A 25,012-nucleotide genomic window follows, 5' to 3' on the forward strand; every position below is an offset into this window, starting at 1 on the left:
CATAAATAAATATTGCAATTTACTTTCAAAATTAAGATATAAAAAACGTACATGTATATATATATATTAAAAAACATTATGTATCTAATAATTATAATTAAAAAAAATATGTTTGTTGTATATTTAACTGTATAGGCCTATTGCAGCTATAAATTCACTATTAACAAAGATAATAATTAAATAAATTAAAGTTTCTAAATAAATTCAAACAATAGTGTATGGAGGCAGGGCAGAGTGAGGTTTAACTAACAGTTTGAGGGAGCAAATGGAGTAACAAGCTTTAATCACAAGCTCTGCTTAATACTTTTCATTGGTTAAATATTTGCAAAACCCACAGACAGATTTAAAGGGTGACCAATGGTAATGGTTTCTTAAAAAAAAAAAAAAAAGTTAAAATGGTGTGGTCTCAATCAGCTCCCTAGATCAGCAGTCAGGGCACTGATCAGGGAGTTAGCCATTTTAAGGCATGTCTCAATCACAAAATCCCACCAGTGCACTGAATTGTTCGCTCCCTATAAATAAAAAAAAAACAAAACACAATGCACCACCATGAAAACTGCTCGGGTTATGTATATAACCCTTGTTCCCTGAGAAGGGGAACGAGCACTGCATCGGAACGTCGCTTTGGGGATGCTCCCTTAGCATCAGCGAATCTGAAACCAGAATGCCAACTAGGCCAATCCGATTGGCGTGCGTGATGACGTCATCGTGACGGCATACCCGGAAGTATAAAAGGGGAGCTGGAACGTAATGGCGGTAGTAATTGCTCTGAAGCATGCGCTCCAGGCGCGCCGAGGTGTGGCGTCGGGATGCAGTGCTCGTTCCCCTTCTCAGGGAACAAGGGTTATATACATAACCCGAGCAGTTCCCTTTCGAGGGAACTCGCACTGCATCGGAACGACGCTTTGGGGAACGAGTACCCACTAGGCCACACCGAAGGGTAGCACCTGCCCTAGTGTGAAGCCGGAGACCGGGCACAGCTAGGACTGGAGCACCCTCGCACCAGGCGTCGTAGGGAGATCCAGACTATAGAACCTGATGAAAGTGTGTGGGGTAGCCCACCCGGCCGCCTCGCAGATATGCTGCAAGGGGACCCCAGAAAGAAGGGCCACCGAAGAGGCCATGCCTCTGGTGGAATGAGCCCTCACGGCCACAGGTGAAGGCAAACTGCGCACCTGGTAGGCCATGGTAATCGCCTGGACAATCCAATTACTGATTGTCTGAGTAGACGCAGGCAATCCCTTCTTAGGTGAGCCAAAACACACCAACAGTTGTTGCGATCTCCTCCACTGTGCAGACTTCGCCAGATAAACTCTAAGAGCCCTAACCGGGCAGAGTAGGTGAAGCCTCTCCTCTTCCGCCGTCACGTGAGGCGGAGGATGGAATGCCTGCAGGACCAATGACCTGACCACCCTTGAAGGCACCTTAGGCACGTAGCCCGGCCTAGGGTGTAAGATGGCTTTTACTCCTCCCGGGGCAAACTCCAGGCAGGTCGGCGTTACCGCCAAGGCCTGGAGATCTCCCACTCTCCTAAGAGAGGTAATGGCAAGGAGAAAAGCCACCTTAAGGGTCAGATTTTTTGGTCCAGCCGACTCCAATGGTTCGAAGGGGGCCTCAGCCAATCCTTCGAGAACCACTGCCAGGTCCCAGGTTGGAACTCTGGACCGAGCCGCAGGCCTCATCCTCCGAGCCCCACGGAGGAATTGTACAACCAGCTGGTGCCTACCCAGAGGCCCACCACCCATAGGAGTGTGGAAAGCCGCAATGGCAGCCACGTACACCTTGAGTGTGGACGGGGTAAGCCCTGCAGAGAAGCGATCTTGGAGGAACTCCAGCACTGAAGCCACTGGGCAGTTAACTGGGTCCACCTCACGCTCTCTGCACCAAGTGGAAAATACATTCCACTTGAGGCTGTACAGTCTCCTCGTAGACGGAGCCCTGTAGCTGAGTAAGGTCTCTATCACCTCCGCCGATAGGCCAGCCTCTATGTACCTGGTCCCCTCAGGGGCCAGACCCATAGGTTCCAAATCTCCGGGCGGGGGTAAAATATCGTACCCGCCGCCTGAGACAGGAGATCCCTCCTCAGAGGAATCTCCCACGGCTGACCTGCTAGCAGAGCTATGATATCCGAGAACCAAACTCGAGTCGGCCAACGGGGTGCTACCAGAAGTAGACTGACCCCCTGTCGACGGACCCTTTCCAGGACTCCCGGGAGCAGAGCAATTGGGGGAAATGCGTACAGACGCAGCCTCGGCCACGTCTGAACCATGGCATCCAGCCCCAGCGGAGCTGGATGCGTGAGGGAAAACGTCTCAGGTTACGAATGTAACCATTGTTCCCTGAGAACAGGGAACGAGACGCTGCGTCAGCTTGACGCTACGGGGAACGCCTCCAGCGTGACTGGTGCCTGAAATCACAATGAAAAAACTTCAATCCTATTGACCGGCGACAGCCTATGATGTCATCAAGGTGCGACCAGGAAGTATATAAGGGCGCCTTGCCAGCATGACAGTATCTAATCGTCTGAAGGGACTGTTTTCGGCAGGCAGGCCCTGCGGCATGGCACAGCGACGCAGCGTCTCGTTCCCTGTTCTCAGGGAACAATGGTTACATTCGTAACCTGAGACGTTCCCTTTCGAAAGGGAACTCGCGCTGCGTCAGCTTGACGCTACGGGGAACGATATACCAACGCCGCCATGCCGACGGGAGTGCATGCCCACTGGCAGTGACAACTGTCAAGACAAGCAAATTCTACTGAGATGCCTGAACCACTCCCCTTCTGGTCACATTAGGCTGTCAGTGACAGCGCTCCCTACGGTCATAGCCCAAGCTATCGCCCAAGAAGGAACCTTCACACACATGAGGTCCTTCCCAGGCCCTGCTCGAAGGCCTGGAACCAGCCCATTCGACTTAGAAGGGGTTCCTTTAAGGGAACGTGGCAAGGGAACTACGAGGGAACCCTACGCCAGTCACTATTCGGGAGGTTCTCACCGAATGCCACCAGGGAGACCTGACCAGGTGACCCAGTCTGTTATGGGACACGTAATACGGTCAACCCTGTCTGTACAGTACAGAGCCTCTGGTACTCGCCTCCGAAGAGGCATCCCGCTAGGGTGCTGCAAAAAAGGCAGTGACATCCACTAGCCAGATCTCAGAGACGGGTTATCCCGGAGAGCAGCTCTCAGCGAAGTGCTATATAACCCTTGCTAGCGAGGGGAGTTTAGCCGCTCGATCCTCGGATCTACCAAGCACCTACTTTAAAACGTGCTTAGGAGGCCAGAGGCCTTACAGGCTGATTATGCCAGGGAGGCCCCGAGGGGCCTACAACCCTTAACCAGCGCCAAGCGGCCGTAAGCTCATAGTAGACCCTCATTCGAGAGGAGCTCATAAGCCTGCCTGGTAGGTAACCATGCAGTAGGCAAACTATGAAAGTCCCCTCCCGTGGGGACCGCATAGCAGCAGTAAGTTTCGTCGTGCTAGGGTAAGAACACCGCCTCCAGGTCTCGCGAACGGCCAGAGACCGGCGCCTGATAGCGGGTGACCACTAGCTGTCAGCGTAAAGCCAGTTGTGCGTTCCCGCCAGGGGAACTCGTTCCCCATGGAGGCCGAGAGGAGCCTCCACCTGGTAACCCTTGCCGACTGCTCGCGTGTCCAACAGCGGAGCTCGCCCTCAGGAAGGCCAAACGGGCCTGAAACCTGATCGCAGTCGTGCTAGCCCTCGAGGTAGCAGGGAAGATAGGGACTCGCATCATCAGGGAGGCCTAACGGGCCTACCACCTGCAACAATGCCGGGCATTTCTCCATCACAGCCCTCTGCTCAGTGACTGGACCTATCCAGAGACCACGAGACAGGAGCGTGCCCTCAGAGGAGGCCACGTGGGGCCTACTACTCCAAGCGAATCCCACAGGGAAGCCCCGTGCAGCTTTGCCTGATAGCATCCCGTGCTACGATCCGTTACCAAACCTGGGGACCGGGGAACGATTTCAGGGAGGCGCAATGCCTCCACCTGATAGCAGAGCGAGCCGCCCAAGCCAGAATGTGCTACTCATGGCACTTCATGGTCACCGCCCCAGCGGCTGCATTAGGGGAGGCCGGTTGAGGCCTACTACCTACTAGCACTCGTGCTAGCCATACAGCGCCTACTAGCAGCTTATACCAGCCATCGAGGGACTCAATGCCAGTCGTGCCCCCTCGGGGGAGACCAGGCAGCGCCTGCTGACCACAGCAGGCCCTCAGGGAGGCCAATCGGGCCTACCATCTGAGTAAAGGTAAACCAAACCGGGAGCCTACCCCTCAGGGCGGCCTTAAGAAGGCTGGCTGCTGCGCCTGGGCTGGCGGCAGCTGTCTGCTGCTGACAAAGCCTGGAAATCCAGTTCACACCTGGGAACTCATCCCCCAAGGAGAGTAGCTGACGAGGTTACTGCTGACGTCGACACCAGTGGAGAAGAGCCTCCAGGGCCCACTCGTGGGCCACGGCGTCGAGACTTCCTTGCAGGGAGGCCGGTTGATGCCTACTACCTGTTCTGAAGTCCAACTGCCCAGACTGCCGAGGCTGGCTACTAACAACCAGCTGGCTCCTATGCCCACACCTGGGCTGGCTCCATCCCAGAGGCAGCTAGGGACAACTTGCATCGCCGTGTCCTAGGGCCCCTAGGACGGCGCAGTCTCTCGGGCAGCGCCTACAAACATGGACCTAATCACATTGCCAACAGCAGTGTACTCAGCGAAAGTGCTTAAACAAAGACCCTCTAAAGCGAGGGGAGTACAACTTACGTCACCTGCCTCGGGGCGGCTGTCTTACTTTCCATGCAGCGGCCAACCATAAGTGCGAGGGCGTCAGCCATTGGTAATGCTCGGGCCTCAGGGGAGCATCCGACCAGAACCTTCACAGAGGTTTATCCGATGTTCAGTTCAACCCGAGCCCTAAAGGAGGTGGAGCAGAGACATAGAGCAAGGGTGAAACAATACCTTTTCTTTTAGAAAATATAGAACCCACCGGCCGAACATCCTCCAGGAAGAGGCCGGGGGCCGCCAAAAGATGGCGGCCACCAAGCTCTGAAAGGTGGAAACGGCAGATAAAGTCTGATCGCAAAACCAGCGAAAGACGCTTCACTCCGCCCCACGACCACTGGCAAAGTCGCTGTCTGCTGCAACACCCCGACTGCGTTACTCGTAACCCCAGAACGCAGAGAAGGGGGCGGGCCTTGGCCGGACGACTCTGTAACAAGAGGAGGCTGAAACAAGGATGCATAAACCACGCCATGTTCTCATATCAAAGGACAGGCCAGGGGCGAACAACCTTCATTAAAAGGGAACGCCCCCATCCTTGACAAAGCCTAGGCCAAGTGGTGCGGCATACCGCACTAGATCTACTCAGGGCTCGGGAAAGAAATATTATTACCTCTAATATAACACACTGAGGCCCCGAAACCCCTTTTCCCAAAGCCCCGCAGAGCTGGGCGCAGATCTTACTTCAGCTCGCGCATTAGCGCGTACCCGGTCTTCAGCTACTTCCCACTTTTACGCTAGGAAAACACAGCTAGCCCTCTACACTACAAGCCCTTGGGCAAGAGCGCAAATTAAACACCCACATAGTGGGAAAAATAACACGGAGAGGCAGCAAGACTCTACTAGCAAAAGTGAGGCATTCACAGACAACCACATAATGTTGCAAAGAAGATCGTTCTTAGCTTACTCACGGGGAGCTGCAGGCCCTGCGAAATCCCTCGATGATCCAAAATTTCCCCAAGCAACCCCTCAGGGGAGCGACGGTCAAAAAGTCCTGAAAAACATAGTTTTGAAAATGTTTCGCCCTCATAGAGGGGGACTTACCAATCGCTCCTCGCGGTGCTTCAACCCAGCCATCGAGCTAGTATCCGCCCGCCATCCTGAGGGGGGCGCTTTCACCAAACTAGCCAGGCGAGCCGGCAGAATCTTACATTTTCTGCTCATCATAGGCCACCGGCCTGATGTAAAAGCGCCCGGGGGAAAACCAGAGGAAGGGAAAAAAGGCAGCGTTCATCTCCGCGCTCCTCGGGGGGTGGAGTCTGCTGCCTGCGCTGGTTCCGGTTACCAGCCCCGGCTTCCTTCCTCTTCCTGTCGCGGGTGTCCCGCCTCCCCTGCGCCCCCAGTCCTCCGCGGCGGGGCGCACGAGAGGCGACGCTGGCTCGCTATTCCCGTCTCCAGCCCTCAGACTGGGACGGGCCGGGGACACCCGACTGCCTGGGCACGGTCCCGGACCTCAGCGGAATGCATGTCCTGAATGCCGCCGAGCGCGCCTTCGCCTCTCCGAACTTTCCCACCACCGCCTCTACGGAGGTGCCGAAAAGTTCAGATGGCGAAACCGGGGCATCAGGGAGAAAGGATTTTTTCCTTCTCCCTGATGTCCAAACGGTTTAACCACAGATGTCTCTCCGTGGCCACCCTCGCTGCATCGGCGCTATTTGTACGGTGGCCCGGAGAGCGAAAACCGCGGTCCGGCGCGACTCGACTACCGCCTCAGGGGGTCCCTCCCCCCTGATCGAGGTCCCTCAGCAGGTCCGCCTGCAACACAGCTGTGGTGTGCAAAGCCGCTGCAGCGCGACCCACTGACATGTACGCCCTGCCATTCAGGTGTTTAGACCGGCAGGGTGGGAGCCACAGTGTCGCCGGCCGCCCAGAGGCGAGATAAACATAACATCTCGTCCACGGGCGGCATCGACATATACCCAGCCAGGCAGTCCCTCGACATCAGCGACATCTAGCTCGCCGATGTCGACAGATGCGGGGCTGAGTATGGTTTCTTCCATTCCCTCGAGATCTGTTGATGGAGATCTGGAAAGAATGGAAGACTCCCAGGAGTTGGGAGGTCATGGGCGGAGAGAAACCGATCGTCCGAACTGTTTGGACGCTCAGCCTTTCTCCTCACACGCCGCAAGGCAGCTGCAGTCTACCCGCAGCGCGTTCCATGACTTCCAGCAACTCCCCGTACATGGGACAGGATGGTTTGAAAAGCTTCAGCATCTTTAACTGACTCACCCATCCTCTGCTCGAGCCTCTCGCGATCTGGATCGTCCTCAAGAACCATAACTGTCTCCAAGCGACGAGCCAGATCCATCTGGGAAGCGCATTTCAGACGCCGCTCAGCCTCAGCTTGAGCGTGGTCTTTCCCAGATGCTGAAACCTCTCCCCTCGAGAAGAGGTCCCACCGAGAGCGGAGCGTTTCCAGAGGACAACGCTCACAAATACTTTCACAAGAGGTTCGCAAACCTCTCATGCATGCTCTTCTCCCAGACAGTAAACGCAAAGTGTGTGTGTATCCAAAGCGCAAGATACACATTCAAAACACACCTGCAGAAGTGGCGTTCTCAGCACACTTCATTGTTATCCTTCTTGTAGACGTTTCACGTGAAGACAGGCAAAACAGTCCCTGAAGACGAAGAGATACTGTCATGCTGGCAAGGCGCCCTTATATACTTCCTGGTCGCACCTTGATGACATCATAGGCTGTCGCCGGTCAATAGGATTGAAGTTTTTTCATTGTGATTTCAGGCACCAGTCACGCTGGAGGCGTTCCCCGTAGCGTCAAGCTGACGCAGCGCGAGTTCCCTTTCGAAAGGGAACCACAGTGGACAGTGGGACGTCTCTCGAGACGCAAACAGATCCACTTCCACTGGGCCGAACCTCTTGCATATGGCCTCCACCACCTCTGGGTGGAGTCGCCACTCCCCGGGCCTCAGCCCCTGCCTCGACAGGATGTCTGCTCCCTGATTTTGGACCCCCGGGACATACATTGCCCTGACGGACAACAGTTTCCCCTGGGTCCACAGGAGGACTCGACGCGCCAGTCCGCAAAGAGAGCTCGACCTCAATCCCCCCTGGCGGTTGATGTACGCTACGACAGACGTATTGTCTGTCCGTACCAGGACATGCTGGCCGCGGAGGTGCGGGAGAAAGCTCCTGAGAGCTTTGTAGACCGCCATCATCTCCAGGCAATTTATGTGCCAGGAGGAACGACGGCCCTCCCATGGGCCCCTCGCAAAACGGCCGTCCATGACCGCGCCCCAGCCAGTGAGGGAGGCGTCTGTTGAAACGGATTTCCGGCAACAGGACGCTCCCAACACTGGCCCTTGGGACAGAAACCAAGGTTTCTTCCATATGACTAGGGAACGAAGGCATTTGCGCGCTACCCTGATCATACGGAAAGGATTCCCTCTGGGGGAAAACCCCTTGGTTTTCAGCCACCACTGGAGGGGTCTCATGTACAGCAGGCCAAAAGGTATTACGTTGGACGCTGCTGCCATGTGCCCCAGCACTCTCTGAAAGTGCTTCACAGTGATGTTGTGACCTAGCCTTATTCCTGAGACCATCGCCCGTATGGTCTCGACTCGCGCGGGAGACAATTGTGCCCGCATCGTCGTCGAGTCCCACACGACCCCGAGGAACGTTGTCCTCTGGGACGGCGTCAACACGCTCTTTTTCGTGTTGAGTCTCAGCCCCAAGCACTTTATGTGGTTCAGAACGACATCTTGATGCCGAACCGCCACTTCGTACGACTGGGCCAGTATGAGCCAGTCGTCGATATAATTCAGCACACGGATGCCCTGAAGTCTCATTGGAGCCAGAGCTGCATCCATGCACTTCGTGAACGTGCGTGGGGAGAGGGCTAGGCCAAAGGGAAGCACTCGATATTGGTACGCTTCGCCCCCGAAAGCGAACCTCAGGTACTTCCTCTGACATGGGAGGATGGAGATATGAAAATACGCGTCCTTCAGATCTATCGTGATGAACCAGTCCTCGGACTGGATCTGACTCACGATCATGGGAATGGTGAGCATTTTGAACCTGAAGCTCCTTAGAGACAGATTCAAAACCCTCAGATCTATAATCGGACGCAACCCTCCATCCTTTTTGGGAACTATAAAGTACCGGCTGTAGAACCCGGACTCTCTTTCCAGCGGAGGAACACGCTCTATGGCTTCCTTCGCTAAAAGAGTTTTTACTTCCAGTTCCATTACCCGAACCTGCTCGGGTATCACTGCTGTCCAGTATAACCCCCTGAATTGTGGAGGAGGAAAACCGAACTGCAGTTTGTACCCCTTTTCTACAGTACGCAGGACCCATGTAGAAATATTCGGAAGGCATTTCCATGCGCCGAGATAATCTACTAAGGGAACCAGCCTCTCGAGGCTGGCGTCGGGTGTTACACGGTTCCCGTTCCCAACCTCCTGAAGCGGCTGACCGGCAGGAAGTAGCTGGGAACGGTTCTCCGTGTACGGACACGCGAGCTGCCCAGCCGCAGGTCTTTCCAGAGGCGGCTGGTGCAGCATGCGTTCGCGGGAAACCGATGTGGCCCGAAGCGTCATAGACGGCGGGATTACCACATCGATTTCCCCAGAGCGCCGTGGAGGAAACAACCTCGGTTGTTTCTCCACGGGAGGGACCGCTCTTAGAAGCCCTGCCGCAGCTAGGACTTCTTCCCAGCAGCCTTCCGCGCCTGAAGGACGTTCCGTAGATTGCCCTTAGGAGCGGAAGACTGCTGCTGAGAGCGCCGCCTCTGTTGCCAGGCTCCCGGGGGAGGGGCTCTAGATGCGACGCTCTCCTTTTGCACCTTCCGGTGCGAGGAGCTGGATGACGGCTGAGGCTGCCCGCTAGGGCCAGCCTTCCCAGGTTTAGAGCGGCGAGGGAGATACTGGTGGAAGGCTGCCGACTGTTTCTTCGCCTCCTGGTGTCTGGAAACGACGGTGTTAACCACGTCTCCAAACAACCCAGAAGGCGAAATCGGGGAGTCCAGGAGAAAAGATCTATCCTTCTCCTTTATCCCCGACAGATTCAGCCAGAGATGTCTCTCCACAGTCACCATGGAAGCCATGGAGCGGCCGATAGCGCGGGCCGTCTCCTTGGTGACGCGGAGAGACAAATCTGCAGCCTTCCTCAGTTCCAGAATGTCCTCCGGAGAGGGACCATCTCCCTCGTCCAACTCTTTAAGGAGGTCGGCCTGGTAGGCCTGCAGAATGGATAATGTGTGCAGGGAACCACCAGCCCGACCAGCCGCCATATATGCTTTGCCCACCAAAGATGAGGTATCCCGACAGGGTTTGGTGGGCAAAACCGGAGCCTTAAGGGACGATGCAGAATCGGGTGAAAGGTAGCTCGCGAGAGCCTCTTCCACCCGAGGCATCGCCCCATAGCCCGCCTCGCGTGCCCCCAGAACGTTAGAATAATCCAACACTGGAGGATTGGAAACACGCGAGGAATAGGGCCGTTTCCATGATCTACACACCTCGGTGTGTAGATCCGGGAAAAAAGGCAGGCCCCGGCGAGGTGTTTGGACCCGGTGTGAGAGGAACCGGTCATCCAGCCTGCTGGGTGGCTGGATTTCCGGAGCCTCTTGTGGCCAACTTATATTTAATTTAGCCACAGCCCGGGTCAACACCTCGACCAGCTCCTCTTGGGCGGGTGGATAAAGCGATGAAACAATTCCTGCTTCATCCCCCGCCTCGGTGCCCATTTCCTCCAGCTCCTCGGAACCGGAGAGAACAAGCACCGGACCTCCCACCCCGGGGGAAGAAGCCGCAGAGCGGGCTTCCACACGGGGAGGAAGATCTTCGGAACTGTCAGAGGAGGATCGGGAAAGTGCCGCAGCAGTCTAGAAACACTGCTTAAATTCTCTCACTCTCTCACTTTCCATATTTCTTTTTTTTCTTTTCACACACTCTCACTGACATACAACAGTAAATAGACAGACAGTTTACAGATAGCGCTTGCTGAAGAGCAATAACTACCGCCATTACGTTCCAGCTCCCCTTTTATACTTCCGGGTATGCCGTCACGATGACGTCATCACGCACGCCAATCGGATTGGCCTAGTTGGCATTCTGGTTTCAGATTCGCTGATGCTAAGGGAGCATCCCCAAAGCGTCGTTCCGATGCAGTGCGAGTTCCCTCGAAAGGGAACCAGGGAGCATCAATGATCACTATGGCTGCGTCCGAAATTGCATACTCTCTTGAGTAGGTCATTATTTTGAAAAAGTACTTTCTTTGCGACTACTAAAAAAATAATGTTCTATAGGCCTGTGTTTGATTGTAATCCTTTCTTCAGTAATTTCACAATCATTTGAAATATATTAATAAAACTCAAAATATTATTCTCAAACGAAGGCCTGCACTAAAACATGGTAAAACGGGCAACTTTCATGTGCAAGTAGCCTATGTCTCGTGTAGGAATGTGTCATATACTAAACTAAATATATAATTTGCTAGTTAGTTCACAATCACATGCATTATTTTACACTGGCAATCAAAAGTTTGAAATAATTAAGACTTTTTAAATGTTTTTGAAAGAAGAAGGCTGAATTCATTTGATCAAAAATACAGTAAAAACACAAATATTGAGAAATATTAATACAATTTCCAAAAAGGCATCATTATTCCAGACTTCAGTGTCACATGATCCTTCAGAAATCATTCTAATGTGCTGTATTTTTTCATTAAAATGTTCCAGGACAAATTTCATTTTTAAACTCTTTTCCACAATTGGAGCTCCCCTCCATAAAATGACAGGAGATGTCAAGCTCCTGAAAGGACAAATACTATATTACCACTATAAATGCACCATCAAACAGAGACCATAGCTTTGTGTTATATGGATTGATTTTATGGTTGGTATTGAACTTTAGTGATTTTAAACTTCACTGTATGAAAAAGATTGCACCAGGAAAGAAGAATCTTAGAGAGTGTATGCCAGTCATTCATTAATCTAAATGATAAACATTACAATAAAATAAATAAATAGCATTCATATTTCTGTATAAATAGCATTTATATTTTTATGTTAGTAAGTGGTGTTTAAAATTGCTCTGGGCATAAGGAACTGGTGGGTTTATGGTGAGGTGTGTTGCAGTCCGGGTGTGATGAGCCGCTTTGTGCCAGAAAGTCCAGGGCAAGTCCGCCCCTGCATCAAAGCATCACTAATATTAACAGTTGTTGTTGTTTAATAATTAATCCTGCTGTCCTGCACTGCCCCATATACTGAACAGTTAATCATCACTGAGGTCATGTCCAGTCAAACAAAAACTGTATTTGGAAAAGGTTTAGACATTGCTTGATGCTTCTTCATGAGTCTTCACATCCCTTTACGATGACTTTTTTTCTTGTGTCACTCAAAAGAGTAATATTAATAACTTGCGTTTCATTGCTTTGTGTCTATCAAGGAACTTCTACGCCGTAAGTGTTAGAACCTTTTTTATGTAGTCTGTATTTGTGTTTGTACTCTTATATCTCAAAGTAACGTAACTGAAATCATTAGTTTGCCCATTGATGCATTAAAGAGGGGGTTATTAAGTGCATACCATTTTTCTTGCAGGTTGTTCATGGTGACATTTCCAGGCATTATAAGATCAGGCTCAGAGGCTAAAATATGCGTGAGCCTTCTAAAACCAGAAGAAAATCTGCAGCTGACCATTTCTCTGGTTGACAAGACCCAGAACAGAACCCTTCTACAGGAGAGAACTGAGAAGGAATTCCACCGCTGCCTTGACTTTCAGGCCTGTCATTAAGATTACACACAATGATCTACTGGAGTTGTTTAAAACAGAATATCCATGGTCTTAAAAGAATGAAAAAAAAAAAATTATATATATATATGCATTACAACAAAATATATGAGTTACTTTTTCAAATAACGAACACAAGTTACTTTGTTTTCCCATTTATTGACTGACAGACAAATGTTTGTATGCATTTAATACCACTTTAATGACCAATGTACTTGCTGTAAAAGTAATGTAACACACTACTTTTCTTTAAAAGTAACTAAGTAACCCATTTAGTTACTTATTATGGGAGTAACGCAATATTGTAATGTATTACTTTTCAAAGTAATTTTCCCCAACATTGAAAATGACCAAGACCAACAAATAAAGAATATTTTTAAGTTTAATATCTAAGAATATTTGCTTTCTAGAAAAATATTTGTAATTTGTAATTTGCATGTGTTCAACAGGCTCCTGAATCTAATTCAGAGCAAGTGATCCAAGTGGAAGCTCAAGGGAAAAACACTCATCTGATTGAAAAAAGAAAAGTCAAATTCATATCTTATAATCCATTGTTAATAATTCAGACAGATAAACAAATATACAATCCTGGACAAACAGGTATTTTTGCTCTATATTCAGCTCCAGTGTTCGTTACAGTCTCTACTTTTATGCCGATCCTAATATGTTTTATGTCTTCCTTAATTTTACAGTCCAGTTCAGGATTTTCACAGTGGACCAAAACTTAAAACCAGTTGATGAAACAGTAGGTTTTGCATTCGAAATTTAATATCAGAATTGTAATTGTGAGTAAAGAAGGCATGACCTTGGTTCAGCGAACCTTATTGGTCATGTGTGCACATGAATGTTTACTCAAATATATTTGAAGTGTGGACTTGTACCTCTGAGTAAATGGCCATATGTTGAAATCCAATTATTTCTAACCAGTGTTATACAAACCTGAACTACTGTTATCTGTTTACATCTACAGTACAAACTCATAGCAGTGCAGGTAAAGTTGATTTCTTGTTTTCCCCCTTTCACTAACAAATTTTTTTTAGTGCATAAATATTCCCGTTATTGCTATGCCAATGCCTTCTCATAAATACAGGACAATCGAGGGAACAGAATCAATCAATGGATTAATGCCACATCCACCAATGGCAAGATTCTGCAACTTTCCCATGTGCTGAATCCAGAGGCTTCTGTTGGTTTATATGAGCTGTCGGTTGAGACTAGCAAGACAACAATTAAAGAATATTTTCAGGTTAAAGAGTATGGTGAGTACTACCATGTACTTTTCTGGAGCGTGCCCTTAAAAATAAAGGTTCCAAAAAGGGTGTTTTCACATAGAAGAACCATTTTGGGTTCCCCGTTCTTAAAAGAGTTAGTGTGAAGAACAATTAATAATCTAAAGAACCTTTTTCCACTATAAAAAAACTTTTGTGCTATGGAAAGTTTCCTCCGATAGGTTAAATGCACTTCATGGAACCGTAGATGCCAATAAAGAACCTTAATTTTTAAAGGTAATTTTTCATGTTTTTCTTGTTTTTGTTTTTTTCTTTAACTTCCTTTGTCGTTCAGTTCTACCGAAATTCGACGTGATATTAGAAAAGTCAAAGACAGTGAAAGCGAATAAAGAGGAAGTAAACCTGCGGGTATGTGGGAGGTGAGATAACACCTGATGTGGACATTAAACATGAACACATTAAGCAGAAAGATTGGTTAACTGACAGTATATGTCTTCACCAGATACACCCATGGACGGCCTGTTGAGGGCAGTGTGAAGATGAGACTCTGCAATCCCTGGTCAATGATGTTTTACTATACCCATCAGTATATAACTCCACTCTGTGTTAATAGTTCAGCAGTTGTAAGTGAGACTAAATGTTCAATTTTAAAAAATAAAATAATGTATCTACTGTTAATTATTTCGGAATAAAATAATTATTTGTTTCTAGCTGAATGGGACCGGCTGTGTCACTCAGAAGTTCCCCATATCAGTCTTCAGGAATTCAGGAAATTATATGTACAACATGCCACAGAATCTTGAGTTCACTGCATCGGTAACTGAGGAGGGGACAGGTGTGTACTGTAACAGACATTAAAACAAATTTGACCAAAATGCTGACAAATCAAAATATAATTGTGCTTACTTGATGGGTTGTGCCAAAGATTTCACCTTTTTATGTTTTTCAGACATCTCAATAGAAAGGACTGAAATTGTGACTTTGTCCTATGATCTTGGTAGCTTAAAATTTATTGACCTGCCAGATTTCTTTGTGGATGGATCAGTCATACAGGCAAAGGTAATCTATTCAGTTCGATTTAATTCTAATGGAACATGTCTGATTGCACTTTATTAGTTTAAATCAAATTGGGTGGTTGTTATGGGTGAATATGCACATGCATAAACATGCTATTATTAAAATGTATTTATAAACTTTGAATGGTTTCACAGCATATAATGTGTGAAGGAGCCATAGAATTAGTTATTATTGTTTCTAAATATTTAGACTGTCATCATTGTAACTTTGAGGGGTTTTTTTTAATTCAGTAATCTCTATCTGTTTTCTTTGACTATACTGTATGTCCTTGATGAATTTCTGTTTTTCCACCAGGTTAAAGTTGAGTTTTCCGATGGGACCCCAGTTTCTAACTTTAAGATTAATGTTCGTCACACCTATTCTCATCAGCTTCAAGAACTTACCACAGACATCAATGGCCTGGCCAATTTCACCATTGAAACACTATTTGCGATAAGTGTACCTCTTGCCGTTTCGGTGAGCTTTTTATTTATATGCATGTGTAAGTCAAGTTCTGTGCCACTTTGCAGGTGCTTTCCATTCAAAACAACCTATAAATGAATTTAAGCAGAGTAGCTTAAATAAATGCTTTGTTTTATGGATTTGCACTGGTATCACATTTGATTATGTCTGCATTTTAGTCAGCTGGTTTCTCTGACCATGTGTTCGTTGATCTGCTCGTGACAGGCATATCCATCACTAGGCAATCAGCTCGGACCTCCAGTCAATTTTCAACCTGTCTATAAAACTCTGCAAATAAAACCCAAAGAAAGCCCAGCAAAAACGAGTCAACTTGCTGTAAAGGCTCTAGAGGAACCACTGAAGTGTGAAATGGAGGTTCCAATAACCGTTCAGTACACTATTGCTGGAGAGACTATTGAAAGTGGTTATGTTACCATTGTCTACCTGGTGGGTGCAGAGATAAAGCAAAACACTGCACAGAAAAAAAAAATTTCTCCGCACAGTTATTATACACTGTTCTTTTCTCTTTTTTGTCAGGTTGTATCCAGAGAAGAGATAGTCCATCATGGGTATGAGAAAGTTGAAGTAAAAGGCTCTGGAGTGGTGGAAGGAGAAGTGACGTTTAAAGTCCTTTTTCGCACCCAGATGGCTCCTAAAATTGAGTTTCTTGCTTATTGTGTGCCTCCAAGTGAGATTGTACTAGCTGTTTCCAGAACATTTCAAATTGAGAAATGTCTTGCAAATAAGGTGTGCTTGCTAAGATCCTAACAATATGGTGATAGCATACATGTAAAAGTTAATTTATAGTATGGGATTATTTGATTATAATGACCAGCAACTGTACATTATCCCAATTATTTCACAGCTACTCACCAAAGAAACATGGCATGAAATGTTGAAATACTTCTATAATTGTATCTGTATATTATTTTAGGCTAGTACATTACAGTGTCGAAACAATCAGTCTAGCACCAAGACAAACACAGCAACAATCAAAGTTATATTAACTGATGTACAATTTGTTTTATTTATTATCATGATGATTCATTAACAGTTTATCAAGTGAAAAAAATTACATTAAAGGATTAGTTCACTTTAAAATGAAAATTACCCCATGATTTACTCTCCCTCAAACCATCCTAAGTGTATATGACTGTCTTATTTCTGATGAACATAATCGGAGATATCCTGATGCTTCCAAGCTTTACAATGACAGTGACGCGGTCCCTTGAGTTTGAAGCTCAAAAAAGTGCAAAAAGGGCGGAGGTGGGGGGGGGGGGCAAAGTGATGGCGTTTTGTAAGAAAAATATCCATATTTAAAACTTAATAAAGTAAAATATCTAGCTTCCGGCAGATCGCCCTCCGTATTCAACTTACGCAGAGAGTGTTACTCCACTCCTAGTTTAAAAAGCTTACGCTAAGTCCGACGTCATACGGTTTACACTTTTTAGTTACACTTTTTCCGCTTTTTAAAGTAAACAAATCCTTTAACCCTCTGGGGTTCTTTGGGTCAAAAATGACCCAAAGCGTTTTATACATTTTTTTATAAAAACATAGCTTCATTGGAATGGTCCGAAACTTGGTGACTTGATTGGTACTTGGTATATGAACTCACAAAAAAATAAGGTAAAGGATTTGAAAAGTCTAAGTGGTCGTAAAAAAAATAGTCACACTCAGGACCTTCGGGTCAAAAATGACCCCCATAGGAAATGAATGGGAACATTCAAGACAAGACAAACATCAAGAGTGCAAAACAGACAAAAAAATTCTTTGGAATGGCACGTTCATTTGTGTGTGCGTGTGTTTTTGTGTGTATAAGTGTGTGTGAGTTTTTTTGTCTGTTTTGCACTCTTGATGTTTTAGAGATTCACCCCTTCACTGTTGAGTCCTTTTTTCTGCATCCTGGCTGATTTGTAGATTGTATGCACAAAAAAACTTTTTATATAACTCTAAAAAATGTTTTTTTTGCCAATTTCCCATTAATTTCCTATGGGGGTCATTTTTGACCCGAAGGTCTTGAGTGTGACTATTTTTTTACGACCACTTAGACTTTTCAAATCCTGTCCCCAATTTTTTGGGTGTTCATATACCAAGTACCAATAAAGTCACCAAGTTTCGGACCATTCTGATGAAGCTACGATTTTTAAAAACATTTTATAAAACGCTTCGGGTCATTTTTGACCCGAAGAACCCCAGAGGGTTAAGAGGAAGATGTTGGTTTCAGTTACGAGGATGAGTGAATTGATATGCAGCATTGCCATGGATGATGGCGAATATTAGGAAATATGAGACCACTGAATGCCATATCAGAAGTAAATCTGATAGCTGTGTAATAAGTAGTGATAGTAATTAGTAATAAGTTGAAATTTAAGATTGGACCACTGTATGTCACAGGTGTCTCTGCAGTTTTCTCCTGATAAAGCAGTTCCTGGTGAGAAAAACACTCTCCAGCTCTCAGCTCAGCCTGGTTCACTGTGCGGCCTCAGTGCCGTAGATCAGAGCGTCCTGATCCTGGAGAGAAATAAACGCCTGGACATCGACAAAGTAATATATGTTTCAGAAGTGTCTTCAATTTCTTCAGTGACAGTTTTCAAAATGACTGTATTTATGTCATCCTACTACAGGTTTTAAGCATGTTCCCACCCAGCTTTGTTCAAGTTGACAATGAAGATCAAGAGAAATGCTTTAAAATCAGACCCATAAGAAGCCCTCGGTCTCTTATTGCTTCATTGCCATATGGACCAAGTTTACAGTCCTACCCTTTCCTTGTCCCTAAACAGAATAAAGCAGATGCTGTCTATGAGGCTTTCAGGGTAAGTATTTATAATTGTTTGAGGTTTGTGTGTGATTTGAAAGGTTTATTGTGACTAATGTTTTGGGACAAAAAATATGCAGTTAGTTGCAGCTGAAACACTTTTTAAGTAACTTTGTTTCTTGCCTTTTTGCATTGTCATCTGGAAAAGAACGTGGGATTGAAGGTGGCAACCAATTTGATTATTAGAACGCCATTTTGTATTCAATTCAGAGATGAATTTTATCAGAGAGTGTTTGGCGGAGGTAAGGCATCTGTTTATTTTCTCTCTATATATAGCCTATACACCATGGACATGTTCGAAGAATAAACTGTGAAAGTAAATTGACTGCTAAATTCCAGGCTATGGTTTCGGTGGTTTAGTCCCTGGGATGGGTTATTCCCAAGGATATTCTACAGGAGTAGCTGGAGCTTCTGGAGCTGTTCAAATGGGTCCAGGGGGTCCAGGGGGTCCATGGGGTCCAGGGGGTCCAGGGGGTCCAGGGGGTCCATGGGGTCCAGGGGGTCCAGGGGGTCCAGGGGGTCTATTGATTGGAGGAGCTGGATTGGCTCAGGGACGTGAGTATGACCCACATGAATCTCGAAATTGCCTTAAACAATTAGTGAAATTGCAACATGCATGTTTTAATAATTTGTCAGTAGTTCCCTTGAGATTTTCCTAAACATACTGTAAGTTAACGATAAATTGACTTTTTTTCTTCTTCTATAGTATAAATTACGCACATCCATATTGAAAATGTTGTGTTTGGGTGTGAGTGTGTGTAATTTATGTTGTAGAGCGAAACATCCAAGTATCGTCAGTTAGCATATGTTTACAGAAAAAAAAAAACTATAAAATCTCATAGGAAAATCTCAAAGGAACCACTGGCGAAACTATAGTCTTTGGGGTGTTGACATCATCCCTGAACCAAAATATATTTCTTAAATATATGGTCTGGATCACTGTGTAACACTGTTTTCATTTACACACGTGCAGTCTGTTATCCGGTGTTTTCAGTGTCTCAGAGTGGCTTGGTTTGCAGTAAATACTGCTCCACACAAACTCGATCTCTGCAAGTGTTGTGAGTTTGTGCTGTTATGACATGCATTTGAAGACAAATGTGTCAACATGCACCAACCATCCTCCCAAATCTATAATGAGAGTAGTTTATAAATAGGTTGTAAACAATTAGAAGCTTCGAGTTTGAAAAATTAAGAATATTAGTATTGTTATTTTACAGTACCATATGGGGTTGTTCATGTTTTTGTTTTCTTTTTCTGCAGTTGGAGCAGGCCCAATTCCAGTAAATCTAAACACACCTCTCACACCCGTAGAAACAATTCGCACATTCTTCCCAGAAACTTGGATTTGGGAACTTGTTGAAGTTGGGTGAGTGAATGATGGGTTAAAAAAGTCTGAAGGTGCTCCAAATATTTTGGTATTTCATGATAATAAATAATAAATGCACATTTCTCTTCAGGGACTCTGGATCAGCTCAGGTTCCTGTCACCGTTCCTGACACCATCACCTCTTGGGAGACGGAGGCCTTCTGTCTGTCCTCCGAGGGTCTGGGTCTGGCTCCTCCTGCTCAGCTGACAGTTTTCCAGCCCTTCTTCCTGGAGCTCTCTCTGCCTTACTCCATCATCCGTGGGGAGATCTTTGAGCTGAAGGCCACTGTTGTCAACTATCTGTCCAAGTGCATCATGGTGAGATTTCAGACTCAGTCTAATCAAATCATATCAAATATGCCACTAATCATGTGTGGTTGATTGACAGGTTAAAGTGACTCCAGCTCCTTCCTCAGACTACACTCTCAAAGCCTCCTCTGATGATCAGTATTCATCCTGTCTATGTGCTAACGGTAGAAAAACCTTTAAATGGATCCTCACTCCTTCTGTTCTTGGTGAGTTTTCCAGTCTGAATCATTGTTTCTCAGTGTTTGTGTCTGTTGTATCTTCACGTACAAGTCTTGTGTTGTAGGAGTCTTGAATATTACAGTCAGTGCAGAAGCAGAGGCGTCCCAGACTGTGTGTGACAATGAGATTGTGAGCGTCCCTGAGAGAGGACGCATTGACACGGTCACACAAAGCTTGCGTGTAAATGTGGGTAGAAACATATTATGCATTATATATTATGCAAATACATTGCATTATTGCAAGTTACATTACTGTATATAAAACCCTACCTTTACATATTACACTACAGCCAAAGATCATAAAAAGCTATTGTGCTAACATTAACCTGTATCTCCCAGGCTGAAGGAATCGAAAAAACTAACAGCCACAGCTGGCTTCTTTGCCCCAAAGGTAATGGCTATGCACCTATGCCATGTACATTGTTTTAAAAAAGATTTAGATTAACTTTAAATCTGCTTCCGGGTTTATGAATTATTTTGATTTGATTTTAATTTGATTTTTTTTGTGCCTCATTCTACAGGGCAAAATCTCTTGGAGGAAGTAGAGCTGGCATTTCCCAAATATATGATAGAGGGATCAGCAAGATCTACTGTTTCAGTGCTTGGTAAATTTGAAATCATACCTTCACTGCGATACTGTTTTGTGAACATTTCTGATGTAGAAATGTACAATGAATCACATGTTCTCTGGTAGGAGACATATTGGGTCGTGCACTGAAGAACCTTGATGGTTTATTACGGATGCCATACGGCTGTGGAGAGCAAAACATGGCTGTTCTTTCTCCCAATATTTACATTCTGCAGTATCTGGAGAACACGGAGCAGCTCACCTCAGCCATCCGAGAGAGAGCCACAGGCTTCCTGAAGAGCGGTGAGATACCATTCAGAGGCTTTTCATACAAATAAATTTCAGCACATCTAAGAAAAATAATCTCACGCAAAATTTTGAACAGGATATCAGAGGCAACTCAACTATGAGAACTCGGATGGATCATACACTACATTTGGTCAAGGAGAAGGAAATACATGGCATGTACAGAATTCTTATCTCATAAATTAACCATTGCACAAAAACGTACCAGCTGTACAGCAATGAATATTAAAAGTTGTTAATAATATCTTGACAACCAAATGTATTAAATTAAATGCAACTAACAGGCTGACTGCGTTTGTGCTGAGGACATTTGGGAAAGCACAGCAGTACATCTTTATTGACCCCCAAAAACTTCAGGAATCAAAGCAATGGCTGATACAACACCAAACACCAGATGGCTGTTATGAGAGCAAGGGAAAACTCTTTAATAATAGAATGAAGGTAAAATATTACAAATAATTATAGAAATATTAATATTAATCATGAATTAGAACATGTATTCTGCAAAAAATAATTGTCTAAATCTGTATTTTTCTTGTTTTCCACTACAATTATCTGAATATATATTTCAGATAATCTATATGTATATATATATATATATATATATATATATATATATATCAATCCCAGCCTCAGCCCATTCAGAAGTACCGGTACTTAGAAGAACCTATTCATAGAAGCCTGACAAAAATGCTTATTTTAAAGAAAAACGTCAGACAGATTTACAGGCTTTTGCATCGGAATATATATATATATATATTTATCTGAACATCTTAGGCAATTTTGCTTCAAGTTCATTTTTCTTGTAAGAAGCCAAATTTAAAATTTAACATTTACAGACTAGCTCTGTTTATTTGCTATATGTGTGTGTGTTGTAGGGGGGTGTAAGTGACAGTGTGACCATCACTGCCTTTATAACTGCATCACTACTTGAGCTGAACACATCGGTTACGGTCAGTAGGTTCTACATGTTTTAAAGCACAAAATGTACTATTTTGTAAGGCTTTTATGTCTTATATATTTTTCATCTGTACTATTTCTCCATAGGACCCTGCTGTGAGCAAAGGCTTGTCATGCTTAAAGCGCTTTTTTGGTAATACCCAAAACAATTACACCACCGCTCTGCTCGCCTACACTTTCAGTCTGGCTAGAGACACAGACACTCGACAGCAGCTTTTCAAGAAACTGGAGGATGTTGCTATTTCAGACGGTAAGAGGTTTGTTTCTGATGACTTTCTGTTGTCTTTTATGTACTATTGTTTTTTGTCATGCTCATTGAGTTACGCGTGTGTCTTTTGTACTTAAGGGTCTCATCTCCACTGGTCTCAGTCTGCATCTGCTGATGACTCTGATTCTCTGGCAGTGGAGATCAGCTCATATGTGCTGCTGGCTGTTCTCACTGCAGATCCAGTCACTACAGCTGATCTGGGCTATGCTAACAGGATTGTCAGCTGGCTTGTGAGGCAGCAGAATGCCTATGGAGGATTCTCCTCCACACAGGTTACTCAAACTACTCATTCACACCAGCACATTCAGCAATAATATGTTTGAGTAAAAGTGACATTACTGAACACATTTATTTCCCAGGACACAGTGGTGGCTCTTCAGGCTCTGTCTTTGTACGCCACCAAAGTGTTCAGCTCTGACGGCTCCAGCACAGTGACTGTACAGTCAGCAGAAGACACTCACCACTTTGATGTCAATCAGGAAAACAAGTTACTGTACCAGGAGAAGCAGCTGCAGAACGTTCCAGCCAACTACAGCATTAAAGTGAAGGGCTCAACCTGTGTGTCTGTGCAGGTTAGTGAAGTACAGCAATCCAAACCGATGTGAAAACAGATTAAAGACACTTTATGAACAGATTATGGCTTAAAGAGATGCTCTAATGTTATGTGACTTTCTTGTAGATGTCTCTTTTCTACAATATCCCCACTCCCAAGGAATATAATACATTACTCGTTGGGGCTAGGACAAAGGGAGAATGTAAAAATACGACTGGACAAATTTTGGATGTCATAATAAGCGTCATGTAAGGACAAATTGTGATTCGCACATTCAGTGTTAGGGTTTAATTCTTTAGACATTTATTGCATTACTGTATTTTTTTCTCCGATTAGATATATCGGGACAGAAGCAAGTTCAAACATGGTCATTGTAGATATGAAACTCTTGTCAGGTTTCCAAGTAGAACCCTCTTCCCTGGACGAGGTAAGGCACTGTAAACTAGCGTATATGAGAGTGAGTCCCCTAAATTCTTACAGAATATTTTAGTCTGCACTTAAATGATTTGTCCACAGTTAAAGAAAGCAGTACATCGTGTTGAATCCAAAGACGAACATGTCATCATATATCTACAAGAGGTGGGAACTCATTTGATATGTAATGAAAACCATTGTGATGTAAATGACAATTAACTCCATTTTAAATCCTACTATTACAGCAAAATAATTACTCTCACAGACAAAAAAAAAAACCTTTCTAAACTTTTAATGAATAATGTGTTTTATATTTTTTACAGATTCAAAAGAGCATTCTCTTCCAACAAACATTACGTATTAAACAGACATTCTCAGTCAAAAACCTCAAGCCAGCGGTTATAAAAGTCTATGACTACTACCAGACCAGTAAGACTAAATCACTCAGTGCTAACGTATTTATACTCTTGCTTGCATCTTGGCACCTTTGCAGCATTTTTAAAATCTTGTTTCCAGGTGAACGGTCTGAAGCAGAGTACTTAAATCACTGTGCCTGAGGAGTGATGCTGCAGAAGAAGCAACAGATGTCATCACACATAACTGTGCTATATATATATATATATATATATATATATATATATATATATATATACTGATCAGGCATAACATTTTGACCATATATTACTAATATGTGTTGGTCCCCCTTTTGCTGTCAAAACAGCCCTGACCCGTCGAGGCAGGGACTCCACTAGACCCCTGAAGGTATGCTAGTATCTGGCACCAAGATGTTAGCAGCAGATCCTTTAAGTCCTGTAAGTTACGAGGTGGGGCCTTCATGAATCAGACTTGTTTGTTCAGCACATCCCACAGATGCTCGATTGGATTGAGATATGGGGAATTTGGAGGCCAAGTCAACACCTCAAATTTTTGTCATGTTCCTCAAACCATTCCTGAACATTTCTTTGCTTTGTGGCGCATTATCCTGCTGAAAGAGGCCACAGCCACTGGGGAATACTGTTTCCATGCAAGGGTGTACACAGTCTGCATCAATGAGCCTTGTCCACCCATGACCCTGTCGCCGGTTCACCACTGTTCCTTCCTTTGACCAGTTTTGATAGATACTGTCCACTGTAGACTGGGAACACCCCACAAGAGCTGCAGTCGTGTAGCCATCACAACTTGGCCCTTGTCAAACTCTCTCAAATCCTTACGCTTGCCCATTTTTTTCTGTTTGTAACACATCAACTTTGAGGACAAAATGTTCACTTGCTGCCTAATATATCTCCCCACTAACAGGTGCCGTGATGAAGAGATAATCAGTGATATTCACTTCACCTGTCATAATGTTATGCCTGATCGGTATATATATGTATATATATATATATGTGTGTGTGTGTCTGAACATTTATTGTATCCGTGTTTAGGTCTTTTTATTTGTGTTTTATTATTAAAAAGCACATGTAGGTAGACAAGGCTTTTGCATGCTTTTTCATTTTAGAGAAATATTATCCTTATTAGTTGTTAAAATGCAATAACACTGTATCTCTTTAGCAAATATAAATGCTTTGATTTCTATATATCTCTTATCTGTTACTACTAAAAAAGCAAATAAAATAATAATTGTGAAAAGTACAGTAAAAGTGGCATGTCTTTTGTAATACAACATCTTTGTCCTTGTATTATTTAATATCATCATGTGCATGATGACCTTATATATATAATAATGCTAGTTGTAAAGTCATTGTCACGATCCTCTGTGAGAGTGCCCATGAGAGCCTAACAACCCATGATTACCACCAGAGGGCACTCCACTCTGGACAATTTCCACACTATCACAGACTACACTACCCATAACCCACTGCCATGCCCACACTGATCAACCATGATTGCATTTATCTGTTACTGAGGAGCTTTGTTAACCTGGATATTTTCTGTGGGTGCGTCTCTTTCAATCA

At 45.2% G+C, this 25,012-nt stretch overlaps 1 protein-coding gene across 1 annotated transcript; it reads left to right on the forward strand.

The window, feature by feature from the left end:
- The first annotated feature begins 12,005 nt into the window (after positions 1-12,005).
- On the forward strand, positions 12,006-23,324 carry LOC307131076 (alpha-2-macroglobulin-like protein 1). Its single transcript, XM_079824495.1, has 32 exons — positions 12,006-12,205; positions 12,345-12,525; positions 12,984-13,134; positions 13,227-13,279; positions 13,505-13,525; positions 13,625-13,793; positions 14,098-14,182; positions 14,266-14,386; positions 14,475-14,598; positions 14,713-14,822; positions 15,135-15,296; positions 15,507-15,728; positions 15,819-16,028; positions 17,676-17,825; positions 17,906-18,094; positions 18,245-18,338; positions 18,436-18,651; positions 19,357-19,462; positions 19,554-19,779; positions 19,850-19,976; positions 20,054-20,175; positions 20,328-20,379; positions 20,510-20,593; positions 20,683-20,859; positions 20,942-21,017; positions 21,147-21,303; positions 21,741-21,815; positions 21,910-22,072; positions 22,169-22,362; positions 22,450-22,662; positions 22,770-22,891; positions 22,980-23,324. The coding sequence occupies exons 1-32, from the start codon at positions 12,087-12,089 to the stop codon at positions 23,131-23,133; spliced, it is 4,425 nt and encodes a 1,474-aa protein (XP_079680621.1). The 5' UTR covers positions 12,006-12,086; the 3' UTR covers positions 23,134-23,324.
- The last annotated feature ends 1,688 nt before the right edge of the window (positions 23,325-25,012 follow it).

This window comes from Gobio gobio, assembly GCF_949357685.1.
Source record: "Gobio gobio genome assembly, chromosome: 8".
NCBI lineage: Eukaryota > Metazoa > Chordata > Actinopteri > Cypriniformes > Gobionidae > Gobio > Gobio gobio.